The sequence below is a fragment of the Otolemur garnettii genome, unplaced genomic scaffold, assembly GCF_000181295.1.
Source record: "Otolemur garnettii isolate 467f Iridium unplaced genomic scaffold, OtoGar3 scaffold00165, whole genome shotgun sequence".
Classification (NCBI taxonomy): domain Eukaryota; kingdom Metazoa; phylum Chordata; class Mammalia; order Primates; family Galagidae; genus Otolemur; species Otolemur garnettii.
In genome coordinates, this window is record NW_003852560.1 from 3,866,513 (window position 1) to 3,882,177 (window position 15,665).

Here is a 15,665-nt window from a genome sequence, read left to right on the forward strand (position 1 = left end):
TTTGCAGTTTTTGGCCAGGGCTGGGTTTGAACCCGCCACCTCCAGCATATGGGGCCAGCACCCTACTCCTCTGAGCCACAGGTGCCGCTCTTCCATTAGAATTTTTTTAAATAGTATAATGAGATCAATTGTTCCTTGGAAAAAATTTGAAATGATTTTTAGTTTTAATATGAATATTTTGGAAATGATTCCTAAAAAGTCCAAAAAGCATTTAAAGGAATCACCTAATCCCTTCTTCACACTAACATTATAAATACATACACTGCTGTGATGACAAATATCAAAATGTACTACAATGGCTTTTCTATCCCTGTAGTCACAAACTCACATAGGACAGTATTTTCTTTCTAGCTGTAAAGTCTTTATAAGATATCAGTTTTCTTATAAATGTTCAAAAAGCTTATATTAAATGACTTTTTTTCTATTTGTTCTTTTCCTTTTTTATTAAATCATAACTGTGTCCATTATGGGGTATAATGTGCTGATTTTATATACACTTTGGCATGCTTACATCAAACTGGTTACCACAACCTTCACCTCACTTAATTATTGTGTTAAGGCATTTATACTCTACTCTTAATAGATTTGACATGTACTCTTGTAATATGCACCATAGGTGAGGTCCCACCAATTACCCGTAGGAATATATCCACATGACCAAAAATCGTTTTTGTTTTTCTTTATTAAATCATAACTGTGTACACTAATGCATTTATTTATGAGGTACAATGTGCTGATTTGATATACAATGTGGAATGCTTACATCTAACTGATTAACATAACAATCTCCTCTCTTATGTATTTGTTCTGGTAAGACGTTCACATTCTATTCTTAATAGATTAGAACTGTATCATTACATTATACACACTAGGTTAATCTAAATAAAGGCTTAAAATCAAATTTATTCAATATTCAATTCAATATTATTTTGTTTGTTTGTTGTTGTTTTTTAGAGGGGACAATCTGCTTGACAAAAAGATGTGCCATTAGAGTTCCATAATGAGTCCAAAGGAGATATTATAAGATATCATACAAACCATATATCGTACCAAAGTACAATGATGTGGACCACTAGTGATATATGGACCACTAGAAAAGATGATGTGGAGACACTTGGTGTCCAGAAGACTTGATTCCCATAAGTGTCAGCAACATCCACTGATCACATATCCTCAGAACGTATTTAGTGAGCCCGCACTCTTTATAACCAAAATGGTCGTTCAGGTGGAAGACATCTCTACCCTTTGTGGTAGCGCTGGCTGCTCCACGTCACGAGAGGGCTCCCTAACTGTCCCAGGAATACTCCAGGATATCCTTGGAGTTATGTAGGCCATCCCCAAATATATAAATGTAACAGAGATCTTCAGGAACCTTCCCCCAGCACCGTGGATGGGTGCTACTCTGATGAACTTGTACCTGAGCCAAATTAACTGTTAAATAATTTGAATATCATGCCTGGGTATAATCAAAACTACTCATCAGTCTAATGGAGAACCTTTCCATTTCCTCTAAACTACAGTACCCTGTTGAGCTATTTGACAGTGGTTTCCTTCTAAAAGTTACTCATAGCTCAAAGTGAGATTCAGCTCCATTAAATATACTTCTTTCCTGTACCAGATTCTTTTCAAGTTATGTTTCCTACTTAATGTCTCAGGGTAGCTACGCTTGACTTTGTAAAACAGCGTTTCACATGTCATATAAATTACTACTTCATTTCTGATGGAAACTTTCTAGAAAGAGAATCATTGGAAACTCAATTCAACTAAATAAAAATATTGAAAGGGTCCAGAATGTCTACCTAATAAGTATCTTAAAAATATAAACCCCAAAACAGTGTTTCAAATTACTTCCCATATGCACAGCAACTTTAAATCTTGCCTAGTCTAACCTCATGGCTATAGGGAGACAAAAGATCTTCCCAAAGTTGTGACATTTAGAAAAAGCAGGTTAAGAAAAAAAAATCCCATGTACTCAGTACTATTATGAAACCAATTTACAATCACTCACACTTTCATATGAAGAATAGATCACAACTATAGCCCAAGATGAAGGAGGGAGGCGGGGGGAATGGGTGGGGAGGGGGAGGTCATATCGAGGGGAGGGTGAATGGTGGGATCACACCAATGGTGCATAATCCAAGGGTACATTTTGGATCTATTAAGTATAGAGTATAAATGTCTTAACATAATAACTAAGTAAATGAGATGAGGTATATATTAACCAGGGTGATGTAAGCATTCCTAATTCTATATGAAATCAGCACATTGTACCCCATAAATGCATTAATGTATACATGATCTATGTGTTTATGATTTAATAAAAAATAAAGGTTAGCAATACAAAAATTAAATGTATGGCAATATAGTCCTAAGCTGGTATCTACAAAGATAGGTGAAATAGCAATGTACACTTTTCTCTACACTAATGCAAAAGAAAAATGACTTTTCTTTGTAAAGACCGATTTGCATTTCAAAGTTGATACGACTCCGTGATGCTGAAAAATCAGAAGTTATTTTGGGTAGAAACTAAGTTTGCTGAGTTGAGAATTTTTTACTCTTTCTTAATTTAAACCTACCCTAAACACTTCGTGTGAAAGAACAGAAATTTCAAAAGAAACTTCATTATGTTTGAATATAGGAATTTTCAACTTTTATATAATCAAAAATGACCTGGAAAGATGAATATACATCATATTTGAAACTTTTGTAAAATAAGCTGTTAGTTTAACATCAAATAAAAATCACTAAAGTTTCTCCTCCATAGTTCATAGTTTACTGTTAAAAATTAAATTTATATAGAATTAATGCACAAACTAAAGTCCTAAACTGCATCACACTAAAATCTATAAAACTACAAGACTGATGAAAATAATGTCACATCATAATTGATCATTCATTTCTATGGACACTTGCTCATGTATTATCATTTTTTTCAATCTCTTGACTGATCTAGCCTGGCACAGTGATTAAAAAAATGGGAATCTATAGACCAGTAATGGAAAAATAAAATTTTCCGTTTCAGTTCTAGAAATGCTATAATGTATTAAAGCATATAATAATGATAATACCAAAAAAAAAAAAAGGAAAGAAACCTACCAGAGAACAGAAATTTGACCTTACATCCTCCTGCTTTATTCTAAACATCAATGAATTGGTTATGAATGGGTAACAGACCAGAAATAAGTCATAGCAAGTCTCACAGAAAATAATTAAAATACACAATAGGCTGTTAAAGAGAAAGATCTGCATTAGAAGATAGCATGAGAATTTCAATTTTCAGAAGAAAATGATTAGCTATTTGTAAAATTGCAATTGACTAAATCCCTATCACTGTAATTTTGATACTTAAAATATGTAACAGTGCCATGAAATTTTACTTGTCATAAGGAAGCTTAGAACATAGTCACATGGTTAGAAGCATTTGAAAATAAAATATTAAAATAAAATATTAATGACAAATAGCCATGCATAAAGCAATTAGTTAAAATAGTAACATAACACATCTAAAAATGTAAGGAGACACACAAATGCTCAGAGAAAGGTCTGTTTTAAACCACAGACACGTGCATGAGGCTTAGTGACACAGATCATATCAAGGTTGGGTAGTTTTATAAAGTTTTTAAGACATCACAGATCTGCAGGATAAAGCAGAAAGTCAAACCTAAGGAAACCACCTGTAAAAGGCGTTGACATCTTTCAGCAAAAAGAAAGTCTCCAATACCTGTGAAAGAAATTGTTCATACAGCGGCTAAGTTCATTAAAGTACTGCAAGTCTACACAAATTGAGTACTTGCCCCTTCCGATTTCTCCATCGTGTTAGCCAGCATCTCCTGCAGGGCCCGGACAGAGAGGGACTGTTCCAGCACAAAGGTACAGATGGAGAGGTCTGGGGGGACATTCTGCACAGAAAGAGAGAAAACCATTAGCAATGTATTCATCACCCAGCATCCAGACAGAGTAGACTCAGTAGACTTTGATTTCCTTCTTAGAAAAAAAGTATATTTATCAACTCTCTCCCAGGAGCTGCTAAATCAAGATACACTGTCATTACTGCTCACATTTATCACACTTTTTAAATCACAGATAAAAACACCTGAATGCTTACTCTGATGTGCATTGCACTGGGAACTTTATCTGTAAGTCCTATGGTCACCTACAACAGGGATTATTACCAAGACTGTGTGCACTGGGCAAGAGATATGAACAGAAACTTCTATGACGAAGACTGAGGAATGGCTCACAAACATTTGGAAAAAATGCTCATTGTCCCTGTTCATCAGAGAAATGCAAATCAAAACTACCCTGTAATATAACCTAATCCCAGTAAGGAACAGCCCACATCACAAAGTCTCAAAGAAGCTGCAGATGCTGGCGTGGGTGTGGAGAGAAGGGAACACTTTTACACTGCTGGTGGGACTGCAGACTAATAAAATCACTTTGGAAGGAAGTATAGAGAGTCCTCAAAGAGCTCAAATTAGACCTCCCTTTTGATCCTGCAATCTCATTACTAGGGACCTACCCGCCCAAGAAAAATCCTTCTATCATAAGGACACTTGTGCTAGACTGTTTATCACAGCTCAATTTACAATCGCCAAAATGTAGAAAAAACCTAAATGCCCACCAACCCAGGAATGGATTAACAAGCTATGCTATATGTATATCATGGAATATTGTTTAGCCATTAAAAGATGGAGACATTACACTTTTTGTATTAACCTTAGAACACATTCTTCTTAGTAAATTATCACAAGATTGGAGAAGAATGCAATGTATTCAATTTTGATATGAAGCCAGTAGACAATCTAATACACACCCACATAAGAAAAAAACTCAAATTAATTAAAGTAAGAGGTAGAAGAATGAGAGTGTGGGGAGAAGGGAGGTGGATGGGGGTGTTCCCACTAAATGGGCACAATGTTAGGCTCAAGGACGCACCTCTTGGGGGCAGGACATAATTATAAGAGGGACTTTACCTAACAAATGCAAACATTGTAACAGAATTCTTGTGCCATCAATACAAAAAAAATTCTTGCTATGATTAATGCAAATGTTACAAATACCTTCCAGTCTGCATCTTGCATTTTTACTCTTTCAGTGACATCTTTGAATGAACAAATTTATAACTGTTAAAAGACTGGGTGAACAAGAAAACAGACAAGTTGGATCAAGCTGGTTGACTGGGCGCAGGTAGTATGTGCCTCCTCCATGGAGAAGACCCAGAGAAGTAAGCAGATTCTCATATTTTGAACAGATCATCTAGGAGAGACCCTAAGAGTCACCAGAAAAGCAACAGGAGGCACCAAAACTGGATAAGGAGAGGGCTCAGGAGATCTTCTGTGGCCAGGGGCTGACGGCAAAAGACCAGTTTGGAAGTTGAAAGATAGAAAGGGAGGTGGAGAAAGAACCCTCCCCTTATCCAGCCACACAATGCTGTAGACATAACAACTTCTGTTCTCAAGCACAAGTGGAGGAGATACCCCCAACAGTACTCTGCCTACTATACCTGTGTTCTACATAGAAAGTGCCACCCATTGCCCTCCTCTCACCCACAAACAGTGTTTTGGTTTTTGCAGCTGTCTCAACCTGGGAATCTCAGCCCCTGGGTCTTGATATCATTGAATCCACAGCCAGCACTCCCCAGCACCCACTCAGACTGCAGCAGCCTTGGTGGACTGGTGGGTTCTGAGGAAACCATGGCGTGCCACTTCCACCCAAGAGAAGAGTACAGCACTCCAGAGGGGGGCCCATGGGACAAAAAGAAACAGGGAACCAGCTACTCACTATTTGGGGCCTTCACCTCCTTCTCCCTACCCTGGCCAGGGAAGGGAAACCCAACAGATATTTACAGAAAATTCTACCTCCAAAACACAGAATAGACATTCTTCTAAACAGCACAGTGAACATTTTCCAAGGTAGACCTTAAGTGGGACCACAAAAGAAGTCTCAGCAAATTTAAAAAACTCAAAATCATATCATGTATATTCTCAGATTACAGTGGAATAAAGTTAGATAACACTCCAAAATATATGCATAGATGGAAATGAAACAATGTACTGTGGAAGAATCTTGGGCCAATGAAGAAATCAAGACAAAAAGTTCATAAAAAAGTTAGCCGAATCATAATGGCTACACAAACTACCAAAATGTCTGGGATACAGGAAAAGTAGTGCTAGCAAGAAAATTCATAGTACTGAATGCCTACATCAAAAGGATAGAAGGATCATAAATTAACAACTAATATCACTCTTGCAGGGAGCTACAAAATCAAGAACAAAGCAAGCAGAAAACAAGAAATAACAAAGATCAAAGAAGAACTAAGCAAAATTGAAACCAAAAACCAATACATAGGATTGATGAAACAGAAAGCTGGTTCTCTGAAAAGATAAACAAAATCAATGACCACTACCTAGATTAACCAAGAAAAGACAGAGGTACAAATTAGCTCAATCAGAAATGAAATGGAGACACTACAACTGACACCTCAGACATACAAATGATCAAAGACCACAGTGAACATTCTTTCACACAAAAACCTAGAAAATATAGAGGAAATAGATGTTTGGAAACACACAATCTCCCAAGCTTAAATCAGGAAAAAATCCTGAACAGAATAATAAGAAGCAGCAAGACTAAAATAGTATTAAAAAAAAAAAAACCCTCCCAAAAACAAAAGTCCAGAACCAGAGAAATTCACACCTGAATTATACCAAACCTACAAAAAAAAAAAAAAAAAAAAAAAATGGCAACTATCTTACTGAAACTGTTCCATAACATTAAGAAGAAATAATCCTCCCTAGTTCTTTTAATAGTGGCAGTATCACCCTGATCCCAACCAGGAAAGGATGCAACTAAAAGGGAAAACTACAAACCAATATTCCCCATGAACACAAATGCCAAAATCTTCAACATACTACTACCAAAATTAATCCAATCACATCAAAAAAGTATTTTTACCATGAACAAATGGGTTTCACCCTAGAAATGCAAAGATGGTTCAACATACACAAATCAATCTGTGTAGTTCACCACATGATTAAAAGCAAAAACCATATGATCATCTCAGTAGGAAAATATACACAATTAAAAGCAAAAGCCATATGATCATTTTGGTAGGAAAGCATTCAATAAAATTAGCACCCATCGTGATATAAACCCTTAACAAATTAGATACAGAAAAAAAAACCTCAAAATAACAAAAGCTGTATGTGACAAACCCATAGCCAACATCATACTAAATGAGGGGAAAATAAAAGCATTCTCCCAAAAAACTGGTATAAGACAAGGATGCCCATTTTCAACACCTCTATTCAATATAGCACTGGAACCTCTAGCCAGAGCATTCAGACAAGAGAAAGAAATAAAAGGGATCCAAAGCAGAAAAGAAAAGGTCAAACTATCTCCGTTTACTGATGATATGATCTTATATTGAGAAAATCCTAAATATTCCTCCAAAAGACTTCTAGGATTGATAAATAAGTTCAGTAAAGGCTCCAGTTACAAAATCAATGTACTCAAATTAGCAGCATTTTTATACACTAATAACAGACAAGCTGAGAGTGAAATCAAGAACTCTATCCCATTTACAATAGCTACAAAAAATAAAAAGCTATCTAGGCATAACCAAGGAGGTGAAATATCTCTACAAGGAGAGCTACAAAATACTAGTGAAAGAAATCACTGCTGATACAAACAAATGGAAAATTATCCCATGTTTGTGGATTGGAAGAATTAATATTGTTAACATGTCCATACTTCCCAAATGACTTATTTAATAAAATGCTCATCAAAATTTCAACATAATTTTTTACAGAATTAGAAAAAAAATAATCCTACAGTTCACATGGAATCAACAAAGAGCTCAAATAGTCAAAACAATCCTAAGCAAAATGAACAAATCTGGAAGCATCATACTGTCTGACTGCAAATTATACTACAAGGCTATAGTAATCAAAATAACATAAGTATAAAAGCAGACATACAGATCAATATAACAGAATAGAGCACCTAGGAACAAAACCATATACCTACAGCCAACTGAATTCAACAAAGCAGACAAAAACTCGCACACAGAGGAAAGGAGGTACTAATCATCAAATGATGGTGGGAAAATTGGAAGAAATTTTCCACGTGTAGAAAAATTAGGTGTGATCCCACCAACCTATGGTTCATCCTATAAGGGTACATGTGAATCTCCCTAATTGTAGAATATAAATGTCTTAACACAATAACTAAGAAAAAGACATGAAGGCTATATTAACCAGTTAGATGAAAATATTTCAAATTGTATACAGAAACAGTACACTGTACCCCATGATAGTATTAATGTACACTGCTATGATTCAAAAAATAAATAAAAATAAATAAATAAAAAGGAAGCAATGACGTCTACCTAAAAATAAATAAATAAATAAAATAAAAAAGAAAAATTAAACTGGATCCCTATTTCTCACCATACATAAAAATTACCTCATGATGGATCAAAGAATTAAATATAAAACTAGAAACCATAAATATGCTAGAAGCAAACGTAGGAGAACTCTTCTGGATGTTGGCTTAGGCAAAGAATTTATAACCGAGACCCTCAAAGCAAACACAAGAAAAACAAAAATAAATAAGTGGTGGACTTAGTTAAACTAAAAAGTTTTTTCATAGCAAAAGAAATAATCAACAGTGTAAACAGACAACCTACAAAATGAGAGAAAATGTTAATAGGATATACATCTGACAAATGACTAACATTTAGAAATCTACAAGGAACTCAACTAATCAGCAAGAAAAAAACAAATAACCTCATTAAAATGTGGGCAAAAGACATGAATGGACATTCTCCAAAAGAAGACAAACAAATAACCAACAGACATATGAAAAAATGTTCAATATCACTAATCATCAGAAAAGTGTACATTAAAGCCACAATGAGATGCGACCTGACCAGTCAGAATGTCCATACTTTAAAATTAAAAACAACAAAAAAAGATACTGGTGGAGATGCTGTGAAAAGAGAACACTTACACACTTTTGGTTGGAAAAATAACAAGGAGATTCCTCCAAAAACTAAACATAGACCTCATTCAGTACAGGAATCCCACTAATGCATACTTATCCAGGGGAAAAGAAGTCATTGTATCAAAAAGACACAGGCACTTACATGTTTATCACAGCACAATTCACAATTGCAAAGACACAGAATCAACCTAAGTGCCCATCAATTCATGAGAGGAGAAGGAAAATGTAGTATATGTTTATATATATGTATATGTGTAGACACACATGTGCACACACACTCAGCATGGATTATTACGCTATATAAAAAAAAAAAAGAATGAAATAATGTATTTTGCAGCAACCTGGATGGGACTGTGAGCTAAATGATGGGTGCTCATGGTCCCACAGAATGGTACAATGGACTGTGGAGTTTCAGAATGGGGATGATGGGAGGAGCTGAGGGATCAAAAATCGCTTATCAGGTACAATGTATACTATTCAGGTAATACATACACTAAAAGCCCTGATTTCACCACTATATAATTCACCTGTGTATCAAAAAACCATTTGTACTTCCCATAAATCCACAAAAATAAAAAAAAAGTATACAAAGAAAATAAAGAATCAGTCTACTTTTCCAATGTCAGAGTTGGGAAAAAAATTTTTTTCAAGAACAACTTTTATGAAGACCACAATTAGTAAAAGTTTATAGTCTTGGGCATTGCCTGTGGCTCAAAGGAGTTGGGCGCCAGCCCCATATACTGGAGGTGGCAGGTTCAAACCTGGCTCTGGCCAAAAACTGAAAAAAAAAAAATAGTTACAGTCTTTTAAAAATATCCCAGCATCTACCACAAGGAACAAGGGCTAGGAAATAAACACGAAAGTATAACAGTAAATAGTGCACTACTGTGTTTGTTGAATAACTTTTCATTTGTTTCATTAAATCCATCTTTATTCCAATTTAGACCTTTGTGTTATGAGTGGCCCATAAAAGGGAAGTAGCGATATGGGCTAATCTTACTGGAGTTAGGTGATATCTCAAAGTAGTTTTGATTTGCATTTCTCTGATGATTAAGGATGGTGAGCACTTTTTCATATATCTGTAGGCCGTGCGCCGATCTTCTTCAGAGAAATTTCTCTCCAAGTCCCTTGCCCACCCTGAGATGGGATCACTCGTTTTCTTCTTGCTAATACGTTTTAGTTCTCTATGGATTCTAGTTATTAAACCTTTGTCAGAGATATAACCTGCAAAAATCTTCTCCCATTCTGAGGGCTGTCTCCCCAAAGTGCATCAATGTACACAGTTACCATTCAATAAAAAAAAAAAAAAAAAAAAAAAAAGGGAAGTAGCTATGCTTCTGAACCTTGTCCACGTCACCTTCTAGGCATGTTACATAATACCTAGAAACCCCCTGGGTCTGTTCCCTGAGAGGTGATCAGCTGATGGTGTCACCTTTACAAGAGAAACAGACTTGGAAACCTTGTCCTTATAACTAGTCCTGATAGAAGCGTGACTTATTTACAGGCTCAATGGACTACAGAGAAACAACAAATTATGTGTAATTAAAATAGAAATAATAAATTCAGTTTCTTTCAGGCATAAATGTGGATTTAAAACTTCCTAGTAAACAAATAACACTTCTCAGCAATGAATTTCCCATAGTTCCAAGCATTTGTTCTTGGTCAAAGGTTAAGTTCTTCCATCCTCAGCTGTCACCAGCTGTCAGTATCTTCTTTAAAGATCTGTTGTTTTCTTCATAATGACACCTGTGTGCAGCTTGGTGACCGTCCAGGTACGGTTTACAGCCTAAATGTCAAACTAGAGCCCGGCAGTTGTTTCACGGGCCTGAACACACTGAGCTAGCCCTGGGTCTTCAGCACATTTCGGCAGGTCTTGGAGAGGCAACACTGGAATCCCTCGACACGGTCGTTGTTGCTTTTGCCACGGATGGGTCTCATTGCACCTGTCGTGTTGGTTGTGGCACTTTGTCAGGGAGGGGATGACAACATCAACATGAACACCAAACAGTGGGAGCCACATCCAGGTAGCAAGTGGGTTTGTAACCACAACGGGGGGTGGAGGGAAGGTTTAGATCTACCCCTGCGCTTATACTGGCAGAGCCCAGCCTCGCCTGCTAGGAGGTCACAGCTGCATTCACGCAGGCGGACGCCACTCAGGATGGTCTTCAGGGTGGCCCTCAGGTCGGTAGTCTGGGCCTGCTCCTGGCACCGGAGCCCAGCGGCCAGCAGGGGCAGCAGGACTGTGGGAGCAGGGCCATCTGGAGCCAGGCACACCCTCCTCCCACACACAGGAACCTCCAGGCCAGCCGGAGCAACAGTGCTGGTCCCGGGCTCTGCAGCAGCCTCGGGCTCCATCAGTTGGAAAATTTTTAAGCCAGGATTAAAACTGAGATTTCTCTGACTCTCAAGCATTCACTTCTAACCCATCAAATGGCCTGATGATTTAAGAAAAAGAAAAATTTAAAAGACAGAAAAATAATACTTGCTTCAAATTAATATTAAAGTTAAGCAAATAAAAAATAGAAGTGGTATAAAATATTCATTTCCACAGGCTTCTCTTTATCCACAAAGATAATAATTACTTCATGTGATTCAAGTTGGATGGCGCATTTTGCCTCTAACTCGGGGTATGGTAATTTGACTCCTGTTCTGAGCGTATATCCATTGCCTTCTCATCATCTATTCTTTCCTCCTTACCTTCTTTCCCTTAAACTTCTACTCCAATCAATGCTCCATTAATTCTGAAAATCTCAGAAAGTAACTACCAAGGAGGGTAAGAACTGATCAGCCAGCTACAGAGAAGTCCATGTTATTAATCACATGTGCTTTTCCTTGAGATAAGTGGAATCAATTATGTAATCCAGCTAGTTATGGAGGAATGCTCAGAGGAGGAAATTCATAACTGAAGAACATGATAGATGCATTAAACACAGAATGCAAGCAATTTACGTCTTCTTCATTAAAAAAATTAGGAGCATAAATTGGATAAGCTGATGCAATGCACTCAAATGACAATTTATTCTGTTTTAAGGATTTATAAAATTGAACCACTACCAATGGAATGATTTTTCACCAGCAGCCTAAATTGATGGTTTCAAGGAAAAATTATGTCCTAGAGTTCCAGAATTAAAATTAAAATTGTCCCATGGATAAACAAAGCCTAGAATCAGGCCACAGAGCTTACTCGCTCCTCACAAACTTTTCTGCCACCCATGCTTTGTTTTGTTTTTTAATCAACCTTCCTTCCCTGGATCCCTCCATCCTCCTATGGTGAGTGGGGTGTCTGTGCTTCCAAACCAATTAGTCTCCACTCCTCCTCAGACAATCTCAGCCAGTAGTCAAGGGGCCCTGCCACAGCTGAGCCCAATTAACTGCTATTACACCTGCAGATGGCCGCACAAGGGCTTTCTTCTGAAATGACTCAGATGAAAGACTGGCAGCTAGGAAAGGGACTCTCCCAGGATGAAATTTAAGAATGCATGCTCTTGAATTTAATTTTCTAACTTCTAACTATAGTAAGTATAGTCTCGCCTCTTGAGATTAATCCAAATGCTACTGAAAAAAATCTGTTCATGCAAGTGTTTATTTCATTCATACCCATTTAAAATGTGAGGACTTGTCAGCTACACTTTGAAAAAGAGATAGTGTAGAGAGGGTACTGTTTCATAATGGTGAACTAATGAGCTGACTTTTATAAAATGCCTCGATTTGTAGTCTTTGTCCGTTTCTGTGCTGTAAATGCTCCAATTGCTGCTGATTTCAAAGTATCAAAGTTTACAAATCAGCTCACAAAATTCCAAAATAGTTGACAATCAACTCTTAGCAACCTGTAAGAGCTATTTCCAGCACACCGTTGAGCCGACATCAGACCAATGTTAACTGGAGATGTATATTTCATTAGGATATGCTTCAGAACCAGCATATGCTAATAGGTTAAAGCATGATTCTATAAAGAGACCACCTACACAAAAATTCTGGCCCTATTTCTTACTAGCGATTAACTTTTCTAGTCTTTCATTTTCTTCCCTGAAAAATGGGATAATAATTTTATACCCTTCTCATAAGGTTGTTGAGAAAATATGTGCAGAGAGCTTCTCACAGTGTCAAGAACACAGCAAGAGTTCAATTAAGTGAGCCACTGTCATTAGCCTTGCATATTGTAATTTCTCCCCATATGTGGCTTTTAGGAAGCACCACTCATTTCTTAACACTGGTTCTTACATGGATTCTACTTTAGAGATATAGTATTTGGAAACACACACCTGTAATTATGCACCTGCTCAGAACACCAAAAAACGTCCTAGTGTTGTCAAGAAAAGGCACTTTACAGTAACATTTGAAAGTTGACATTACAGGTGTATCTAAAGGTTTCATGCCTACCTTTGATGAAATTGTTACAGTATGGATTGCTATAATCTCTCACATTTTTTAAAGATCCTTGAAAACCACATAGGTTTGAAATCAATTAATCCTGTCAAGGGAAATCAGTTTTGCACAGAACAGGCCTGCTACTGATATTTTTTCTAGATAGTGGGAGTTAGCAGGAAGAATCACGCCTGCCGTCCTCAAAGGCAATTCTTGCCTCTCCCAGACTCCCCATTTTCTTGTGACTCATCTTTATCATGTGCACTCTCTCTCTCTCTGTACCCCACTTCCCCCACCGTGCCCCAGTGTAACAGAAAGGCTGAGACAGTAAAAACCACTGTTTGCCCCTTCCAGGGAAATTTGAAACAACACAAATGGGAGCTTTGTAGTGCTGTCTGTTTAGTTTCACATCTTTTGTATTTACCTGGATGGCTTTGCAGAATGAAAGTGTTCTCGGAGCCTCTGATCGGAGAGGCAGGGAAAAGGAACTGCAAACGCGATGATTGATTTGAAGGGAGGTGGAGACTCGCTCAGGTCAGTGACCAGACCTGACTTTACTGATTATCTTATATACTTTCAAACATTCAGTAAGAATTCAACACAGATACAAAGAAGTGAAGTAACATTAGGAAGCTACCATTAAGATTACAATTCAGTGTGAAGCCTGAGGAACACATATACAATTGATGTTGTTTAGAGTAAAAACATAAAGGAGACTGACTATCTGTTTTTGCTGGCCCAAACCGAAACTAGAGATTATAATGTTAATGAAGGAAGAAGACAGAACAGAACCCAACGCTTGAGGACATGTGTTGGAGCTTCCAGCTGCCACCCCGGACTGACTCTTCAGATCTCTTTTCCGAGAGGCTTTCTGCATATTTCTGCATATCTATAGGCAGGTGCAGAAGCTCAATCTTTGAAAAAATCTTTCTCAGAATCATTCTCCTGGGGGAGCACATTGAAGCGAACTGCCATGTCTGAGCATGGGGTGCTTATCTCTACAGGAGAACAACCTCCTGAGTGAAGTGTCACAAGAAAACAAAAGCAAGCACCCCATGTATTAAATACTAATATGAAACCAGCAGATGAATAACTACACACCCACGTAAGAGAAAAATGTAACTGAATTCACATGGGGGAGAAGAGGGAGAAGAACTGGCAAGTTCTCGCATGATTTGGGGGTACATGGCACACCTCCTGGGTGAAGGGTTCAGCTACAACTTGGACTTTACCTAACTAATGTAAACAATGTAACCTAATTGTATCCTTGTATCCATCTGAAATTAGAAAAAGAAACATAAATGGTCAAGTATTTCTTAATGGAGATGTATATTTCTTCAAATAACATGGAGGTTTCTACAGTGATAACCACTATAGCATTTATGCCACGCCTTTATTTTTGATAAATTATCACCGGAAAATAAAAGGTCTCGTTCATTAATCAAAGATCTAGTGAATGAACGGTCTCAAATCAAACAACTCCTAACATCAGGCTCAGCAGGCAATTTAACATTCCATAAACACATAAAAGTACCAATTCATGAGCATTTGAAAATTATCTTTTCCTCTGTCTTAACTTGGTTTTGCTTAAGTCTTATCACTGAGAAAGTTACTTTTTAGAGCTTCAACGTGAAAGAACTTTGCTTGCCATTACTATGACTTAAACTAAAACTGGAGCTTAGCCTGGTTACCTGGCTGCCTCTTACATATGACATAAGACATTTACTCATCATGAAAAATTAAATCGGGGGAAATGTATTCCATCTAGCTACATGTCTATTGGGGCTACCAGAACAGTGCCCAAAGCAAGCAGACAGGAGGTTAATAATGCTTTTATATACAGAGACAACAGCAATTTCATTAGGGTATTTAAACTTTAAGCTGGAAGCATGGCAATGCACCTTTTCATCTTTTTAAAGTACAAACTGGTCGCTTTTCCCCTCTGCCTGACAAGCATTACGTAATCTAAAAGGAGAAAATTCTTAGGAATAACCACGAAGCAGCATCTGTCTTTGCTGGCACTGGAAAGGATATGTTAAGCAATTAGGTTTCCAACTTCAGTTAACCAAAAGGTTTCCGTCCAACCATTTGCCTTCCACAGATATATTTGCCTGACTCACTCAAAACCCAGTGAAACATGCCAATACCTTATAATTGAATGGCAACCAATAATTTAGGACTATATAAGCCACAGTAAACCCTCCTTCTTGGTATTACCATGTAAAACCTGCATGATTGAAGCCAGTTGATTAAGCCATTTTAACATCCAGAAGCCTCTGCTCCTATTTTTTTTT

General features: G+C 37.2%; 1 protein-coding gene across 1 annotated transcript in view; it reads right to left on the bottom strand.

Annotated features, from left to right (window-relative positions):
* Window positions 1-15,665, bottom strand: part of RYR2 (ryanodine receptor 2) — a gene marked incomplete at its 5' end in the record, with an annotated part of 583,561 nt that overhangs the window by 497,159 nt on the left and 70,737 nt on the right. Inside the window, one exon of the mRNA XM_023519246.1 lies at window positions 3,795-3,899. Coding sequence (XP_023375014.1) covers window positions 3,795-3,899 — 105 coding nt within the window. The remainder of the gene's footprint in view (window positions 1-3,794; window positions 3,900-15,665) is intronic.